The sequence below is a fragment of the Haliotis rufescens genome, unplaced genomic scaffold (genome assembly GCF_023055435.1).
Source record: "Haliotis rufescens isolate VD_foot unplaced genomic scaffold, xgHalRufe1.0.p SCAF_24, whole genome shotgun sequence".
Classification (NCBI taxonomy): domain Eukaryota; kingdom Metazoa; phylum Mollusca; class Gastropoda; order Lepetellida; family Haliotidae; genus Haliotis; species Haliotis rufescens.
The window spans coordinates 7,126,145-7,146,257 of record NW_025963935.1 but is presented as its reverse complement, the minus strand read 5'-3'; the positions used below and the strand labels follow the sequence as shown (position 1 = coordinate 7,146,257).

Genomic DNA, 20,113 nt, shown 5'->3' with positions numbered 1-20,113 from the left:
ACTACTGTACTACTGTACATCGAGTTATAAAATATGGTGCCTTATATAATGATTCTTAGCTATTCTTTCTGAGATGTTGTTGAGACGATGCATTGGTATCATTTCTAATACATGTATCACTTTAGCACGTCATGTGATAATGCACCCGTACCTTCGGCTCTGCTTGTACCTTGAATAGACTCTTTGACTTCAATAGTGAGGTTATTGCTGAACTGTTGTCCTGACTGACACCTCCACACAGATCCCTGGTCGAGTGGAGAGTTGGTCCTGAGAGTCACATTGTGCTGCTGGGGGGAGGAGTTGACACTGATACGTCCTGACACAGACTGGTACTCGGGTGAGATGGTGAGGGGGTGGAGTATGGCAGCAGATGCGTCGTCATCACTGCTTGTATCAAATATGTAAACATTGTTTCTGTTCCAGCTGACACTTATCAATGTCCTGCCCTGTGCGGGTGTACATGACAGTGTGAGGTCTGCTCCATCTGTGGCAGCCTCAGGGTAGCTGGTCAGGTGGGGAGGCGCTAGAACATGTGTATTGTATGAGGTTATTGTCCAATGTAATGTTCTTGTACAGTATCATCATTTGAATATAACAAGTACAGTACTTTATTGTTCACTCACCCGTATCGAACACTTACCTGCCGTCCCCACACACGGATGCACACCAGCCAATAACGCCATAACAACCATTGATGCCACCTGAGAATAGTAAGATAACGAAATAATGAGCTGCATCTATTAAGAGGTTTATAAGCACTGACTGTTACATTTACGATCAGGCCATAATATTTTACAAATATTACCATCACTAAACTTGTGGAAAGAAATACATGATCACATGGGGTGTTATTAGGATCAGTTCATATTATAGTCAAATGACAACCAGTGATGACACCTGAGAATTGTGAGATAAAAGATTACTTATCTGCAACTCTTAACCGAATTATAAGCACTTTTGTTACATATTCAATAACGACATGCTTTATAAATCTTACATACGTTTGGGAAAAATACGGGATCACATGAGGTGTGATGATATTTACTGACAACTGCGAGGAATTATTTGAGGTTGCATATATCGAAATATGAAGTCTTCATGGAACATCAAAGCTTGATCTCCATGATGACAGCTTACTCCTTAAGAATGAGTCATAAATGTCAGATAAGTAGTAAACAAAAAGCAAGTAATAAGGACTTCAGCCAACAAATCAGTTGTGTACAATGTGATGGGATTTACACTGGCAAACGTTAAATGCAAACATGTAACACGAACGAGGTAGACCACAGCAAAAAAAGTGTAGGTTTCCGTCTTCCGGAAACCTTCCGGATACCTACCCATTTTTGATCCGGCCCGGATACCTTCCGGAAACCTTCCGGAAACCTTCCAAAAAAAATGTCAAAATTTGGGGGGTGCATTTTGTTCACTTAAGTGTGAAACACATAAAAAAATTAACTTGAAAATACCAAGCAATTTGAAGGTTGTTGAAGGCATCTGGAAGGTTTCCGGAAGGTTTCCGGATGCAAATTTTCTTCATGACTTGCTTCTGGTAAATAATGTTAGCCTGTGCATTGCAGGTACCTGTTGTAATATTCTTTGTTATTTTAGTTGTAAATATCCTCCTCAAACTGAGATATGTGGGCATGCATTGTTCACAAGTTGTTTTGCGACGTGGGTCCAATGTGTGACGCTTATTGCTGGTGTCCCCCACCATGATATTGTTGCAATATTGCTAAAAGTGGCAAAACAGCATTCTCACTCAGAAAAAAATGGAAAGTCATTGGCTATGTGCTTTGGCATTTGGCCCTGGTGAGATAAACAGATTAGTTTGGAACGGTATCAGTACTTATATCGAGACAGTGTTGTTTCATGGGAATATAAAACAAAATACAATTGTCCCAAATTGGTGCATAAGACTAATGGCATCCATAGAAAACACCTAAATAAAGTACAGAAAAAATGTCAATGTCATTTGTCTACTAAGGTGGAACTACAACTGTTGTTAAGTGAGCTGCATTTATAGTAGGAAAACATTCAGGGCATTAGTACATTTTATATTTGTTCAGCACCTATGTTATGGCTGATCAGTATTATATTTCTTTATTTCTAATGAAGCAAAACAAATCAAGGTTTTTGGAAAAAAAATCTTATTTATTGATTATATGGCATTTCATTGGTACATATCACAAATTGAAATTTGATCAAGCAAGAAGAGGAACTAGCATAAAGTAACCAGTGGTGTTTGCAAGGCCTTACAGAACAGACGCTTCAATGCCATTTTCTAAATAAACAAATTAGTCAAATCTCAGAAGAATTTTATTGAAGAAGAATATGTAAAGTCAATTATGTTTCTGCAGTAAACCACAAAAGTCATTCAGATTTGTATAGTCAGCATCGGTGTACACAAACTGGACATAGTCACAGTGCTTTGGCATAAATTCATTCAGACTTCATTAGTGTCATAATAAAACCACCTACAGTAACACTGGTGTGGCATTATTCATTCAGAATCATCACTTTCTGAGGTGAATCTGTTGGTTGTTATCAGGAGTACTGTTCATCATCCGGCGAGTCCCTTGTCTGAATTGTGTGAGCAAGATCTTCTTAAATGTAGCTGGTGTCAGATTGTGAAATCCAGGTACCTGAAACATTTCATAACATCTTTAGAAACTTGTTAGTCAAAAGTTATGAAACACACACATATTTACAAATGTTTAAAGTTGTTTTCTCGAACAGTGAGGTATTGACAATTTATCTTGCAACTGATATTTAACCAATCTTTGAACATGTAAATAAGCCATTGCAAACAGAAAAGTGTTCAGAAAATACAAAAATGTATCTGGTCTTCTAAAACAATACCACAAGGTTCACCTGAATTTTGCTTGAATGTTTGCATTACATCAAAATGTAAGGAAGGGTAAACAAGACTATGCAAAACTAAGTTACATAGGTTCTTATACATAAATACATAAATGCAACTATTCATAATTATCAAAACACATGTCATGTAAGTGATCTCAAAATACAACATAATGAGCGAGTGAGTTGGTTTAGTTTCATGCAGCTTGTTAGCAATATTCCAGCTATGGGCTTCACACGTTGTACCCATGTGGTGAATTGAACCCGGGTTTCAGAGACTGTTTCACCCACTAGGCTACCCTTGCACACCAAATACAAAAGAAAGTATATTAGGAATTCAGACAATAGATATTCTCACCAAATTCATTAATTCATTAATGGAAGCTATATTGAAATTCAAATTTTGACAAATTAGGATGACACTGTAGAAGCATTTATCTAAGTTATTATGGATATTTAATATCTTCCGTTAATTGGTAGTCCATCATAGACAGTGATAAGAAATTCAACTGAAAAGTACAACCTGAACCATCAACTAAAGACTATGTATATTACATTAAAGGGGCCTGTCATGTATTACCGGTATGCTCTCGTTCATTTTTTGACACAACCCTCCCTGAAAGAAAATGCAAAGCACTTTATATTTTATTGTCCATTTTGTCAAAAGCCTCCCCTTGAGACTCTCACATTTTGGGGTGACCCTCCCTGTTTGTTCTGATCTGAATTCAAATATTCATGACTCATTATCATATTTTATAATTTATCCTATCTCTTTGGAAAATTAACTAAATGAAGATTAACAATAACATCCAAATCTGCCAAAATATTGGCCTGGCAAAGTTTTAATTAATCATAATTACTGTTATAAAGTTTTGGATCCATCATCTGTTTCTAAATACAGTGAAACCCAACTTTGACTTGTGTGGCATTGTTGTATCATCTACCCAATGTTCTTTATGCATTGATATGCATCTGCACAGAGTGGTCAACTTCTGTGTCTGACACTTAGTGTGCTACAAGGGAGACATCAGTTTGTGTCTAGCCAAACTGTCTGATAATCTCAAGGGCTGCCTTGGTAGCATCAAGGGATGTAGCTAATCCTAAATAAACATAAAACAAGTGACATCATCTCTTCTACAGAACACATGATCAAAGCCTGCCCCACCTTTGATGTTTATTACCTTGCTACTCTAAAAACAGCTAATTAGCAAAATGAACTCAATGTCAACTCATTGTGGACTAGGGATTAACAGGGCAATTAGTGTCGGGTGGGTATTAGTACTTGCAATTGTCTGTTAATTACTTAATTGAGTAGTGACGGCTTAGTCAGTTGTGCCTTCACAACCACGCTGACTGCTATTCAACTTATCGAGTCAGTTTACTATGTAACATGCTTCTTGGGACCAAGGAAATGTATCTTGCTGGATAACAGTTTTTTTCTAATTTATCAGAGATCAGAAATAATAATAATGACGGTTTTTATGTGCATTTCTTTGTTGTGTTTACTAGGATGATTAGTAGTGATGGTGTTTGAATTATTAGACACTATTTATTCCAAAAGAGGAATAGGGTTGGTGAAGAGGCAAAGCTTATTTGAACAACATATACATTGAATAAACAGAAACTGTACAAAAAAACAGATTAACTGTATCTACAGTTGAAACTATCATGATGCAAATTTTCACTGAATCAAAGTCATATCTTTTCAAGACTCAGATCAGGTTGTAGTGATTGAAGGTCACATAAACTTGCTAATTTCAAATCACTCATCCCGCACTTATGATTTGGTTTGTTGTTTTATGCCGCACTCAAGCAATATTCCGGCTGTATGTAAATGATCGCGTCTGGACCAGACAGTCCAGTGATTGACATCATGAGCATCGACCCACACAATTGGGATCAATGACATGCATCAACCAAGTCACCGAGCCTGATCGCCACCTGATGGCGTTAGTCAACTCTTTAGACAAGCATTGTCGCCCGTTAAGGAAAGTATTGGGTTACTTTATATTTGTGTGTCCCAATTACGCCATTATTAGAAATAAAATGTATTATACACATGAATATGATATAAAAATGGCAGATATGGTTGACAATATGAGCATTGATCTAAGCATTTGGAGCAGAATTGTGAATATTCACCTAATGAAGGAGTAAGTACATATTCCGAAATGTTGTGATCATCATAATAAAGAAGTTGACATTAATTCATTCTCCACCTTAGTCCTTATGTGTATAACTTGCAAATAACTTTCATAGACTTCAGGAGTTTATCTGTGATATATGTGTGCACTTAAATAAATCACTGCATCCTTACCTGAGGCAGGAATAGATAATAGGCAGGAACAGAAAAAAAATAGTCAAAGTTATAGCCAAATACAGGTATTTGACGATTTTCAGTTGTGGCGACACTTTCAGTGAAACCCATACAGTATTTGATTTGTAGTAGTTAACGGTTCTGGTATTTTCTGTCTGTAACTGTAAAGAAGTTCCGAAATTGTAGCGAGCAACTGCCCAGACATAAGGAGGAACAAGATGACATAGATATTAACCCATTTGTAAACTGTACAGCCTGAAGTATGTTTGTTGCCACATATCAATAAAATAGTTCCATATTGGCGGATGTATTTGTTGTAATGTAAGGGCAAAAACTAGCATCAGTTATTACTGACAAATATCCCTTGTAAAACCTTTCAACATGTTCAAATGACACATCGAAAGGCCATTGTGAAAAATTGTAATCTGACAGCACCATGTTAGGATTCTTAAATACGGTTTCAGCTTGACATTGAGTACTTTAAACCTTAAAGTGAAAAATACATTCACAACAAGTGAGCTGTGTCTGCCAATCAGAGTCGGTGAGTAAATTGGAGTAGGGGACTAATTTCGAAGGTAAACTTGTTTCAACGTTTAACAACTACATGTATTTGTGTTTGTATGAGACGATGTGTGTTTAATTCCATATATTTTACTTCAAAGCATGTTCTCACAATAAATTGAGTCGGGTATAGGATAAGTTGGAGTAGAGGCTAATTTCTAATGTAAACTTGTTTTAACATTTCACAATTATTGGTCTTTGCAAGTTATCAATCCAAGTTTAATTTCATTAATTTACCAAGGTAAAAAAAAAATAAGGTATCATTTTCGTCAATTAATAATCGCCGTTTTCGCTTTCGGCGAGCATTTCGCCAGTCAGTGCCGTTTTGCTAAGGTGTCGTTTCAGCTATAACCCGCTTATTGCACATTATAAGTTTCAATTTATATTTAAAATCATTTTAACCACTGAATAAGTAAAAAATGACATAAAAGCATATAGAAAATAAACAAGCACTTGTTATACAATGTGCATCCGCAGGCAATATTTATAAGATAATCCTGCATGTAGCTGTGGCCATCACACTGAAGATGCACTTCACTTCTTTCTCATATGCCCAAATTACAATGATTTAAGACAGAATATGTACTATTATGTTAAGGGATATGATCTAAATTCAATTCTATTAGGTAATCCTGAAAGGACGTCAAAAATAAACTTAGAAATTCTTAAATCAGTACAAGACTACATTCAGCCATCCAATAGGTTTTGTGATTTTACATAGCATCTTAAATTTATAATACTATTCCTTGCCGTATATTGCAGTACACCATTACTACTAAAAATGCGACCTGACAGCGCCGACAACGTAGTTTCTATAATAAGAACATGTATATAATTGTATTCCTTGACTGTACTTTTGTCATATCATATTGTATTCTAATTCTGGAGCGGTATTCAAATAAGTGTTTGCTTGTTTACCCATCCAGTTCACAAGTTGTGAAATAAATATGTTTAAAACAATATTTAGTAAAAAAATAATTAAAACTTATGCAACAACATAGCGTGTGGAGACGATAGACCACTGAAAAGAGCATATATATGCACATCCAATGACCCCTGACATCACAAGGCATTGTTTTGCCAGTGTGTCAGGCAACAGAATACTACGAATTACACCACAGGGTACTGTGACCTGTTTGAAAAGTTAGGTACTGTATTCTAAAGGTAGACCCAAAATTCTAGACAATCCAGTGATTGATATTGTGAACATCAATCCACACTGTTAGATGGTTACTGTCAGATGCCATGAACCAGGTCACCGAGGCGATCACCTGATCTATTAGGTTATCTCTTATGGGTGAAGCTAAAACGGCACCTCGGGAAAATGTCACTGATTTCTCGGACGAAAACAGCACCTTGTTTTGGCAAAAAGGGCTACTAATTGTTGTCTGTTATCTGGAGAGACATGTTGATTCCTGGCAGAAAGATATATAAATGAAATTTCTATAAAATTACTATTTATTTCCTACTTACTAATATAAATATGACATATATAGTATACCTGTTGTCCAGTTTCTTGACATTTTCGCCAGACTCAGTTTCAGCTTGACATTGAGCTAATCTGAGTAAAGCTACTTAAGACTTCAAAGCATGTGATCTTTCAATGATAAGTTCAGTTGCACCTCCCAATCAGACTCATGAGTAAATTTGAGCAGAGGCTAATTTTTAATGTAAACTATTTTTAGGTGATTAACATCTAACAATTATTTGTGTTTGCAAGTTTAATTGCATTTATTTTACTTCAAAGAAATCAAAACATATTATATTTTCACAATAAGTTTAGTTGCATCTCCAAATCAGAGTCGGCGAGTAGATGCTAGTTTTTAATGTAAACCTTTTTGAACATTAGCAAGGATTAACATAAGTTAGGTAGATTGCTTATCCTACAAAAATTAAATCACACATTTACTAACATATATAAAACAGAATAAGTGGCTTACAGAAGATAAATAACTTTAATACGTGATCAATATTATTAACATATTCCTTACCTGAATCAGAGACCATATAACAGTCTATGTATTATGGTCTCTGTCTGAATTTCTCAGTTATATGTGTTTACAAGTGACCATGCAAGTTTAATTTCATGTATTCGGGCATATTCAGACCCAAGGTAAAAAAAAGAACAAGGTGCTGTTTTCACCAGGCAATAGTAGGCAAGGTGCTATTTCCCTTTATAGTATAACCCTCTCTTACAACTAGCATAGGTTGATGGGGACCAATTAAAACCCGGAATCCCCACATGAGTGGGTATGGTTTTACGCTGTTTTTAGCAATACCACAGCAAGGGACACCTGACATAGACTTCACACATTGTACCCATGACAAGAATCGAACCTTTGTCTTCAGCACTTCAACCACTAGGCTACCCCACCGCAAAAATTCCCAACATGATAAAGTTGTCATCACGGTATTCTTCAACAAGTTCAAGTGAAAATATCCATACCTTTCAAATGTCTTATCTTCCACTTCACAATGTTCACTGTTGCAAAACTCCTGTCATTTAATTTGTTCTTGATTCTTCACACCTGCAAAAGTAAGTTTAGTCGGTACGATATGAACTAAAAAAATGAGACACTTTAGAGTATCTAGATAAAGGAATATAAGTAAGCAAACATATTTCTACATCATATACATTAGCAAGGATTAACATAAGTTAGGTAGATTGCTTATCCTACAAAAATTAAATCACACATTAACTAACATAATTATATCAAACAGAATAAGTGGCTTACAGAAGATAAATAACTTTAATACGTAATCAATATTATTAACATGTTCCTTACCTGAATCAGAGACCATATAACAGTCTATGTATTATGGTCTCTGTCTGAATATGTCACGTCTTCAGCTCCCTGCAATCGAGGTTGTGAAACATTTCTGCTGTAGGAATATTACATCCGCTGGGATATCCCTTGTCACACTGCCTGGCATGGTAGGCAAACGCATATGTTGTTGTTGTTGTTGCATTAGGTGTTTAAGAGGTCGCCTTCTGCCTAGGCAATTTCGGCTGACCTGTCCCTCTTTGGGACTCCTGTGTGTGAGAAGGGTTCACATATCTATTGTGAGTTCGGTGTTCACATAATTTCTGTTTTTGCATTGATATGATTTCTATTTTCGTATATTGATATAATTTCATTTTTATCCTTGGCTGCTCTGTTTATATACGTTCGAGCAGCTGTCCATCTCTCAGAAATAGAGTTAGTTTTGCCTTCGCTATTGCATCTCTTGGCTTTAGGAGATCTATGACAGATAGCGGATCTAACTGCAATTCTTGTTTTAACCTAGCCCGGGCTGGGGCATGGTCTTGACATTCTAGTAACAGGTGGTCAATGGTTTCAGCCTGATTGCAAGATGAACAAACCTTGTCATAGTGCTTTTTGTGACCAAGTCTGAGGCGTGAGATAGCAGTTTCAATTTTCCTTTCATTTGAGTATGAGTTTGGCTTTTGTTGGACCTTGGGTTGAATTTTGTATAGCCATCTGCCGATCTTACTTGCGTCCCATTGGGTTTGCCATCTTTTTGCTATGGAGGCTTTGATTTTGCTTTTTATCTCTAGTTTACTAAAGGGAATAGGCTGTATATCCGCTTTGTCTAGAGCTAGCTTCGCCAGTGAGTCTGCTTTTTCATTTCCATGAATATCTATGTGAGAGGGGATCCAACACAGCTCCACCTGTTGCCCTTGGTCCGATAGTTTTGTATATTCGTATAGAATATTGTTGACTGTGTTTGGCCTGGAGTTTGAGTTTCTTCCACTGATGGCCTGAAGTGCACTTAGCGAGTCTGATAGGATGACTGCCTTTGCTTCCGGGAGTTCCGGTATGAGTTTGAGTGCATGATGAATTGCCTCCAATTCAGCTGTGAATACTGACTGACCATCGGGCAAGCGAACTGAATGTGCTTGGGGTTTGGAGCTGTGGATATGGATCCCGTAACCAGCACTGTTGTTGATAGGATTCTTGGATCCATCAGTGTATATATGGGCCCAGCTGTCCCAGGTAGTTTGAATTTTAGTGATAGCTACTGATCGTAGTAGGGTTGGGTTTTCTCTTTTAGTGACTTCTGATGTTAAAGCAGTGTCAACTTTGGGAGTTTGTAAAGTCCAGGGTGGGTGTAACCCTTTGTAGTGACTTTCTGGAGGCTGAATGTCATCGCAATTGTGACTTCGAATGAGTTCACGTACTAATATCCCAGATGGCTTTAGTGAGGGATTTTTTCGAGCTAGGGCCTCATCTCGAGCGTTTTTGTCTTGCCATATCTTTTTAACCAGAGGGTTTGATGTTCGTCCCCAGAACGATAATATTGCCTGCTCTCGTCTTAGTTTCAATGGGAGTTCTCCCGTTTCTACTTGTAGTGCTTCTAGTGATGTGCCTGTCGCTGCGCCTGTGGCCAGTATTAGGGCTTTGTATTGTATTCTGTCTAGTCGCCTCAAGACAGTATTTGATGCTGAGTGAAAAGCCTCACAACCATAGTCAATTTTTGATCTGATAAGAGCTTTGTAGAGGTCCAGCTGAGTGTCCCTCGATGTGCCCCAAGATGTGCCTGAAATTGCCCGTAATACGTTCAGGTCTTTTTGACATCTGTTCTCCACATATTCTATATGCTTGCGCCAAGTGAGGTGTTGATCAAGGATAACTCCAAGAAATATTGCAGATTTTTCGAATTTGATAGGTTTGCCTTTTATGGAGACACGGGGTATCATAGCATCTTTCCCCCGGCGTTTGAATAGAACTCCAACAGTTTTTTCACTTGAAAGGGTGAATCCCCATTTAGTGCACCATTGATCTACTCCGTCCAGGGCTGACTGGAGTTTTTTTCTGATTTGTGAGATATCTCTGTGCTTTACCCATATTGCTCCGTCATCAGCGAACTTAGAAGTTTGGGTAGGAGAGTTGACATGGTCAAAAAGATCATTGATCATGATATTAAACAGGGTTGGGCTTATAATGCTGCCTTGTGGCGTGCCATTGTCCAGTGCCATAGGATCCGATCGATTGTTCCCTATTTTAACTGAAAGCGACCTGTCTTGCAGGAAGCTGTCTATGAAGTTTGCCATGTTCCCTTCAACTCCATTTTGTGATAGTTTTGAGAGGAGTCCGTCATGCCATACCATGTCGAAGGCTTTGCTAAAGTCCAGAAATACTGCGGCTAGGTATTGTCTGTTTAATTGGGCTTTTTTTATTTCATTTTCCAGTCTTAGAATATGATCTAGACACGAGTGTCCCTTCCTGAAGCCACTTTGGTCAGGTTTTATGTGGTTGCCAGTTTCAAGATGATGCATGAGCCTTTTTGTAACCATGGCTTCCATGGCTTTGCACATGTTTGAGGTGAGTGAGATCGGTCGATAAGAGTTTGGTAGGGCTTCGTCTTTCCCTTGCTTTAGCAGCGGGATAACCGCAGCATGTTTCCATGCTTTTGGGACTTCTCCTTTGGACCATATCGTGTTATACAACTCAGTGAGTAAGCCTTTGGTTTGATCAGGTAGGTTTTTCAATATCTCGTAGCTGGTTGTGTCAAGACCAGGTGCTGTGCCTTTTCTATGTTGTATCGCATCATCAAACTCTGTCACAGTAAATGGTATATTGTATACCAGATGCTTGCTTTGCGGCCGTTTTGAGATCTTAGGCATAAGCATTTTTGCCTGTTTGAATTCTTCGCTGCAATTTGTGTTGCTGCTGACAGATGAGAAGTGCTCAGCTAGAATGTTGGCCTTTTCTTTGACTGTATGGGCGTTGGCTAACTTGGGAATTTTTGTGGGTTTACGCTTACCCCTGATTGCGTGTATTTTGCTCCAGACTGTTTTAGCATTTGTTTTCTCATTAAGGGATTTGCAGAAGGTCTGCCATGACTCTTTTTTAGAATCGTCTATGAGTTGTCTTACTTTCGTCCTGGCTGCTCGGACTTGGGCAAAGGCTGATTTATCCCTTTTTGACCTATTTAGGGCTTTCTTTCTCACTCTCCTAGCTTTTGCTATTTCCCTGTTCCACCATGGTACCGGCGTTTTGCCAGTTTTGTGGTCTTTTTTTGGAATTGATTTTTCAGCTGGGGCAATAATTGCTGTGGTGAGATTTTGGCAAAAAAGATCAGGATCATCCGAGGCAATTTCTGAGGACTTGAATGATACACATTCCTTCCTGAATTTAGGCCAGTCAGCCTTTGCATAGTCCCATGTGGGCTGAGGATTGGGCTGTTCCTCTAATTGTGGTGGGCTACCTATGTAGGTGAGTATAGGAAGGTGATCGCTTCCCCAAGTGTCGTCATGGACTTGCCATTGGCAATGTGAGGCGAGGTTTTTGGTGGCAATTGTGAGATCAATTGAACTCCACGTGTTGTGGACTTGGTCATAACGTGTGTGACTGCCGTTGTTCAGAGTTATGAGATTGTCGTCCTCAACCCATTTCTCTACCATTTTGCCGTATTTGCATGAATCATTCCTGTCTTCCCAAAGAGGGCTGTGGGCATTAAAGTCACCAAGGATTATCCCATTTTTGCCTACTATTTGAGCTAGTCTTGTTAGCTCTTCCATGTTCGTTTCATGGGTAACCCTGTGATATATGTTAGCTATGCGTAATTCGTTGGCATTTGCCAGTTTTAGGGAGATTACGCATATTCCATACACCACATAGATATACTTCCTAATACACACTGTCGAAATCCCCGCGGCTCCCAATATGGCCTGCATGAACTGTAATCGGCCAACCTCGTCTCTTTCCGTAGCTGCTGCAGAAATGACCGCTCGTCATTCGTGAGCAACTCGTGTTATTCCGGGACAAGCAAGTCTACCCATAATTCCCTGTATGACCGAGGGCGCCATTTTGGAACACAAATGTAAACAAACACTTAAACTTCGTGTAATAGATGTACACCGTGATGCTTGAATGCGATATGCTTACCTCGTGTATCAATACATTGTTCTCAATCACCTCTTACACGGAAATCCCGGTTGAAATCCACCTGAGCCATCCACAACGAGGACGTCAAGTATTTCGAAAACTCGATTGGCAGCCGAAGGAAGGAAGAGCATCTTGCAGATGCCAGGTACGTAGCAGGGCTTCGTGACATAATGTTCCATGATTTCTATACAGAGATCTTATGGAATGGATTGATTTAGATATTTTCGTGATCTCCATGTTACTACTGTAAACGTCAAGGGCCTTTTAGTTTTGTTGTTTTCGGAAACCCTTTGTTATTATTATGATCAAGTGTTTGTTGTGACATGGTATTTCTCTTTGGGCTTGCATAAGAGCTACAGGTGCAGGACTTTTAAGGGTCGTGTCCTTATTCTCATAACGCTGGGATTTGATGATGAGGGTTAGTTACCAAGGGTATAAATCTGGCAAAGTGCATGTCAAACAAAATGTGGCATTCAATTCCAATCATGTGTTGCCACCTGAACCGCCTGAAAGTGAGATATGGATCACAATGAATAATGACAGCTTATCAATCTTTAACAAATTCACACTGAAACATTGAAAGGATAAAGACAAGTTAGTTGTATTCTGTTTCAGCATGTTCAGGGTTTGTGGGGAGGTTCACAGACATCCTCAGCATGCTCAGGGGGGATATAAAGTATTGAGTGAGTATTTTTGTTTGTGATAAATACAAACTACATGTATTCATCATGGTATATTTCAATGCAATGTGAAACATCACACTCACAATAGTCCAGCTCTGTGATGGCAGCCTGTAAATAATTGAACATGGACCAGGCAATCTAGTGATTGTTATTATCAGCAAAGATCCATGCCCTCAGAGTATGATGACAACCTAGTCTGACCACCCAATTCATTAGTTGATTAGTGTTTGCAGCGGTAGGAACTAACACTTTCAGTCCACTAGTCCTAAAATGATAGCATATAGCAAAACCTTTAAAATGTCAAAACGACTAATGCCAATTTCTAACCCTCGTGTTTGGATGTTGTGTTTGTGTGTGTATGTATGAGTGTTTTTAGGTTGGTTTGTTGTTTAACGCCGCAGTCAGCAATATTCAAGCTATATGACGGCGGTCTGTAAATAATCGAGTCTGGACCAGACAACCCAGTGATTGATATCATGAGCATCGAGCCACGGAATTGAGATCAATGACATGCATCAACCAAGTCAGCGAGCCTGACCACCCGATCCCGTTAGTCGCCTTTTACGACAAGCATAATGGCCTTTTACGGCAAGCAAGGGTTGCTGAAGACCTATTCTACGCCGGAATCTTCACGGGTCGAGTGTATTTAACTTAAATCATGAATCTTATGCTTGTTTCTCCGTGCTTTTACAATGTAACCCGAATTTTCTCGGGGATAATAAAGTATTCTCTTATTTATATCATTTCTGAACAAAGTGTCATATCAAGGTTAGATCTCTGTCAAAACAGTGCCATGGAAAAGCCAAACAAATAGCCTAGAAATAAAAGTAAATACTGCATTGCATTAATCTGCATTTCAAGAAAATTTGGCAATAATTCATGGAATGATATTCACCTCGAACAAGTTATTTCCTATGTAATGTATGTGTTGAATGACCCTGACTTTGTTGTCAAAATATTGTTTTGACATTTGTTAAATATGGGGATAAATGTCATCTCTGAATGTTTGACATGAATTATTATGATTAGGGTAGTTCTAAGTCGGAATCACAACCGGGGTCTTTTCATTTGAATCAAATGTACAACATGTACAGTTTGGACATTTTTCTGTGATGTGAATGCTACTTATGTTTGTAGAATGTCCGGATGAATAAAAGAGACAGTCATCTGTGCAGCATCAATGCAAAGAAAGACCATAGAAGAGCAACAGTGAGTAGTAAATATTTTGAAATTATTCTGTTTGGTTCATATGGTTATTTTGCAAATATGTCTTCAGTTTGTTCCTTATCGCTGTGGGCACGGATGCCCTATTATCTAAGGCACTACAATTTTCTGTGCAGAGTTGCATCTCTTGGGCTTAGCAGAAACCTATAGTCATGGGTTCAAATCCTGGTTCTCCCCGATTATGTTGCTAGGTTTGTCAGCATTATACACATGCTCGTGGGATTCATCAAAGACCTGCATCACTTAGGGCTTTCTTCCCACATCAAGCTAACATGCGGTGATATATCTGGAATACTGTTCAAAGCAGTGTTAAAGCCAACTCATTTATTTAACACTGCATCCAGCAATAGTTTGGCTATATGACAAGGATTGTAAATATATATTTTTCCATGTTGATGAGTTGAAACAATCACTAAATGACATCTCTTAAAAAGATTCCCAGCATTTCAAGCCTAATTAATAGATAAGGTAGTGATTGAGTAGGCTCATTGATCGCATGTAATCATACCACAGTGATGTGGGATATTGTCCATAATAGTTATCATTGGTTTGTCTGGACCGAGTTCATAACATTAATCACTGGTTTGTCTGGTTGAGATTTGAGATGTGATTATCTTAAATGTTTAGCATATAACAAGACTCACATATGACAACTTAAGTGATTTTGCTGCCTTCTATCTGTAAGTACATGTGGCAACAATTCTTTTTGATTGCTAAAATCTTTTTACATAATGCTGCAGAAACTGAAGTCCTGCTTGAGATCCCTGGATGAGTACTCAGACCAGACAAGGGAGTCCTAAACAGAGGCTGCACCCCTTCAGATATCAGAGGTGATTTGCAGACAGCGATGACGAGGGTCCTGTTATTTCAATGGAGGCCGACCGAGAAGTTGTATGCCAAATGGTACTGGGACACACAAAGGCTGGTCTGGCTAATGTGAGAAGACCAACCAATGCCAAGCTGGAGTGGAATTCTTCCAGGACATTCAGGAAATTCTTGTCTTGAGCCATATGGTAAACACTTGAAAGGAATGATAAATGGGACTTATTGTCTTTAAATGTGGACCCAAATACCAAATGGAAAGTTCACAATTCTACTAACACAATGCAACAGAGATAGAGTCTAACTGGTATCCCCTCATCCTGGTTCCTGTTCATCCATGGCAATATAGAAAGAAAAGGAGGATTGTCAAGCGAACAGTTATCACACTCTGTTATGAGTATTGAAGAATAGGATGAAATTGCATACTGCATCAGGAACCATCATGTGAACACTGTTCAATGTGCTATATACTATAGGCATATGAATAAAAGAAATTGATAATTTGATTGTTGCTTATGTTTCATTTGCCAGCTGTGTAAATGGGGATGTTTCATGATTTTGCCTCAGTTTAATAGCCACACTTATCTTATGAAACCATGCATTGCTTGGGCATCTCAAGATAAATAACACATGTTTCCTTTGCTCTGAAAACGTCTGATGACACATTTATCTGTTATGTCAAAGGTCAAAGTCACAACCAGACAGTTTGTTTGTGGTCTAACTCTTCCTTTGGACAGGGGTCGAAGTTGGAAAAAGGTCGTGTGTGATCTATATATACTACATTTTCCCCTAAATTGCCTTTTCTGCAGAAGTCTTAGTAACTCCTATACATATACTGGTTACATTACTTCCATATTTTGGTCAATGATATGTTGAATTCTACCAAAGGACTGCATATTTGGTTTATGTGCTGGATAGCTTTGAAATGTTTTTGAAATATTTATCACTGATATTGAAGGTCAAATTCACACTCAAAAGTGATAACTCTTGAAGGGTTGAAGTGTAAGATCAAGGCAATAGTGAAGGGGTCATTCATAAAGTATTTCTGCAATTATAACTAAAATGCCTATTTCTGGAGATATTTGTGAAGTATTAAGCACATAGTTGTTTTATTATTTGAATACACATATATGTGCAGTGGTTACAACTCCAGTGTCAAATTAACTCTCAATCCCTTTTAATAAAAGAATTCACAGTAACTGAGGAAGAGCTTACTGTAGTACCATAAAACTAGGGTTAGGCAAATTTCAATGAAGTTAGTATTTTGGATATAACAAGTACATGTACCGTTACAAATATTATCATCTTACTATCATCTCACTAAGACTAAAGGCTAAAGTGAGCACATTGTCAATGACTTTTTCTCTTTCTCAGTACAAACTGGAAGTCTGGACATGAAATTTAAGGATGTCATTATACGAGAACTGATGTTTGTTCATTAAATAGCATTAACATCTGAAAAGGACAATAATATTATATGAAATTGAACAATTGTCTTCTCCAAAAATGTTTTAGGAGGATATTTACCATTAAAGTAACCCAGAATATTACAACAGCTACCTGTAATGCACAGGCTAACATTTTTTACCAGAAACAAGTCATGAAGAAAATTTGCATCCGGATACCTTCCGGAAACCTTCCAGATGCTTTCAGCAACCTTCAAATTGCTTGGTATTTTCAAGTTAATATTTTTATGTGTTTCACACTTAAGTGAACAAAATGCACCCCACAAATTTGGACATTTTTTTTGGAAGGTTTCCGGAAGGTATCCGGGTCGGATCCAAAATGGGTAGGTATCCGGAAGGTTTCCGGAAGGTTTCCGGAAGACGGAAACCTACACTTTTTTTGCTGTGGACATGAGAAGGAATGATACTGAAAGTCGCCAAACGAGACTCGTTGTAGTAAACGTTAAGGGCGATCAGACACAAATCTGTTCAATCGGTTGTAAATTGCAGGAGAAAATACACGTGTCCCTGAGATTGATATCAATATAAATGCAAATCATGGATATTTGAGAAAGGAGTGGGTGACAATACGTTAGACACTTGCGTCATTGGCGCCACGCCATGCACAGTGACAGACACTTATTTGACGTCATCATGAGAACTCAGCCGTCTATAGACATGCTTGATTAGCCCCGACATACATGTACAACCGCCACTGAGACAATGTAATGCATTTACACTACGTTAATGTACCGTGTTATAACATGTACCACCATTAGACATGTGCCATGCACAGTGACAGATACATATTTGATGTCATCTTGAAAACTTACCCGTTGTAGTCATGATTGTAGTAGCCCCGATATATATGTACATCGGTCACAGAGACATTATAATGCATTTACACTTACCGTGTCAGGAAATATACCACCCATAGACATGCTTGTACTTCCAATAATCAGTCGAGATATGCAGACACAAACAAGTAACACACCAGGAAGTGATTCATAGTGATAGCCCGGGTAGACACTACAGAACCGGTTTGAGTTGTGCTTGTTCATGGAAGCTAAATAAAGCCCATTGTGCCTGACTGTACATAGGCTAACATATCACAACATTGTGAGTGTTATCTTCAATGCAGCCACCCTCATGTTGAGGCTATGGAACATTATGACATATCTACTGCTGAACAGGTGCTTTGTTACTGTCACGAATACCCAGTAACACATGTAACACCACACCAGGAAGTGATACACGGCCACATTCAAGGTCGCTATTCAAAACGTGTTTGGGTTGTGTGCAGGTTTCTTTTCCCCACAGAAACTACATAAAGCACTACTGCCTGTTGATTGAAAGTGAGAGCTTTATGCCAGCGCCACGCGATTAGAAAGCTATTATGTCTGTCCCATTTGTGTGTAAGTTCGTTTTATATTTGTGGAGCGGCCCGGTTCTCAATATCCATGGCTCACTCATGCAGTTCACGCGAGTTGTCAGAGTTTTACCTGTACACCGGAAATATTCACTGCTAAAAGGTATCGTCAGATTCGGTCCCACGTCCTCAGACTTCTTGGCAATAATACGCCATTGCTACTGTGTGGACAGCTAACATCTGTAAATAAATAAGGCGACAAAGGCCTTTCCATATCCTAAAGAAATCTCTGCATAAAGCAGAGTCGATTGTACGAGCCCGACTATATCATGTGTTTATGAATCACTAGCAAATAGTAAGGATACCAGGTTTTAGCGAAAAGTTGAGAATCAAATACAAACTTCACGGTACTTCAATGGGGACAGCTAATTGGCAAACGTTGGTTATCTCTTGCAGTTTCCTCATCCGCTGATCATCTGCTCACATTCAAGATGTCAGAAATCCCGACCCGTAAACACTGCCTTGATAGAATGTCAAATGATCCAATCATGCAGCAAACATTTTTGAATTACTGACCTGTAGACACTGCCCTGATAGAATATGAAATTATCCGTTTATGCAGCAAAGATATTTTAAGTACTGACCTGTAGACCCTGATAAAAGCTGATATGTTTGCCAAATGCGCGTTTAAATAATGCCAATATGCTTCTCATTAGAAACAGCCATTGTAGTGGTTGTAGTGTTGTACCTTGATGGTCCACTGGCTGTGTTAATGGGCAGGGAAAATGCAATATCTGAGTCAGGATATTTCATACAGACTTGAGTCACAGAGACTTGTGTTCCAACACTGACCGCCTTACGCCTCGTCGGTCTAAAGGATGGAGCCTACATAGAGGTTTCATAGAGATGATGGTCGTGGATTCCATCCCCTGACCAGGTTATGCCAAAAGAAGTAAACAGATGGTACTTGTTGTTTCCCTACCTCTTTCATTAATGGGATACAACAACGATCTCTCTTTTCAGAGTCAGTATACTGTGTCTGAACGGGTATCCATGTTAAACTATGGCATGGCATATATAAACATATCTAGCACAATGGAATGGGCATAATTCTTGAACGTACATGCATCCACACACACACACACACACACACGCGCATGCACGCATGCACGTCGTTATGTCAATGCATTAATCTCGACAGCGACGTTAAACCCCATTTCACTTCACCTACAGATTGAATATACACCCCACGCATGCATGCATAGATTCAGTGACGGGGGTTCTGATGTGACACAGCATTAATAGAAAATTTCGTCTGTTATTGGTGTAATTCCTTGAGGGCAATCAGTGTCAGGCCTAAAATACTAAGCGCAGTTTTTGACATTTATATTTCAGCAACATGTCGGCAGTCCGGAAAACGAACGCTGTAATGGTGTGACGGATTAGCCACACAGTCGGGTTAGGTCCATCCACCCAAACAAGATTCAATTTGGCAGAACGGGCCACATAACTGTGAGTGAGCGTGGCCTGCCTCACCTGTAGCACCCGCCATTCACACAGCTTGCACAACAAATGTATCTATTGTCTGGCACCGCACAGCAGGAACATCATGTGGGAATTGTCAACATCCTGCCAATATTCCATCATCATTTAGGGTCTCTGTACTAGACTTATTTAAACCTGTCGTACACCGTGGGTTTACAAAACACGGATGCCCTATTGAATAGAGTGTGAGTAAAAGTAGGATTTCCTATTGTGTGTGGGGGCGCTCGGGTAGCCTAGTGGTTAAAGCGTCTCACCGAAGACCCGGGTTCGAATTCCGACATGTGTACAATGTTTGAAGCCCGTTTCTGATATTGTAAAACCATACTCACTCACTCACTCCTATTGTGGGACAATCTTATCTGAGGTATCAGCGTCATATTCCGTACTCCTTTCAT

The 20,113-nt window shown here is 38.8% G+C and overlaps 2 protein-coding genes and 1 long non-coding RNA gene across 9 annotated transcripts in view; all 3 read right to left on the bottom strand.

Moving 5' to 3' along the window:
* Positions 1-18,317, bottom strand: part of LOC124113533 — a 59,391-nt gene extending 41,074 nt beyond the window's left edge. Inside the window, exons 1-3 of one of the 7 annotated variants that reach the window (XM_048402106.1) lie at positions 17,716-18,317; positions 641-701; positions 152-523 (exon numbers count right to left, since the gene is read on the bottom strand). In XM_048402106.1, coding sequence (XP_048258063.1) covers positions 152-523; positions 641-701; positions 17,716-17,865 — 583 coding nt within the window. In that variant the 5' untranslated portion in view covers positions 17,866-18,317. The remainder of the gene's footprint in view (positions 1-151; positions 524-640; positions 702-17,715) is intronic. The other 6 variants (XM_048402104.1, XM_048402102.1, XM_048402105.1 and 3 more) reach the window with 6 other exon arrangements.
* The window catches only part of LOC124113532, a 110,877-nt gene that overhangs the window by 83,980 nt on the left and 6,784 nt on the right, over positions 1-20,113 (bottom strand). The window lies entirely within an intron of this gene.
* LOC125383577 lies at positions 2,155-8,685 on the bottom strand. The gene is made up of 3 exons (XR_007222822.1): positions 8,524-8,685; positions 8,184-8,265; positions 2,155-2,642 (listed from the first exon to the last, which is right to left on the bottom strand). It is a non-coding gene; the product is annotated as an uncharacterized LOC125383577 (long non-coding RNA).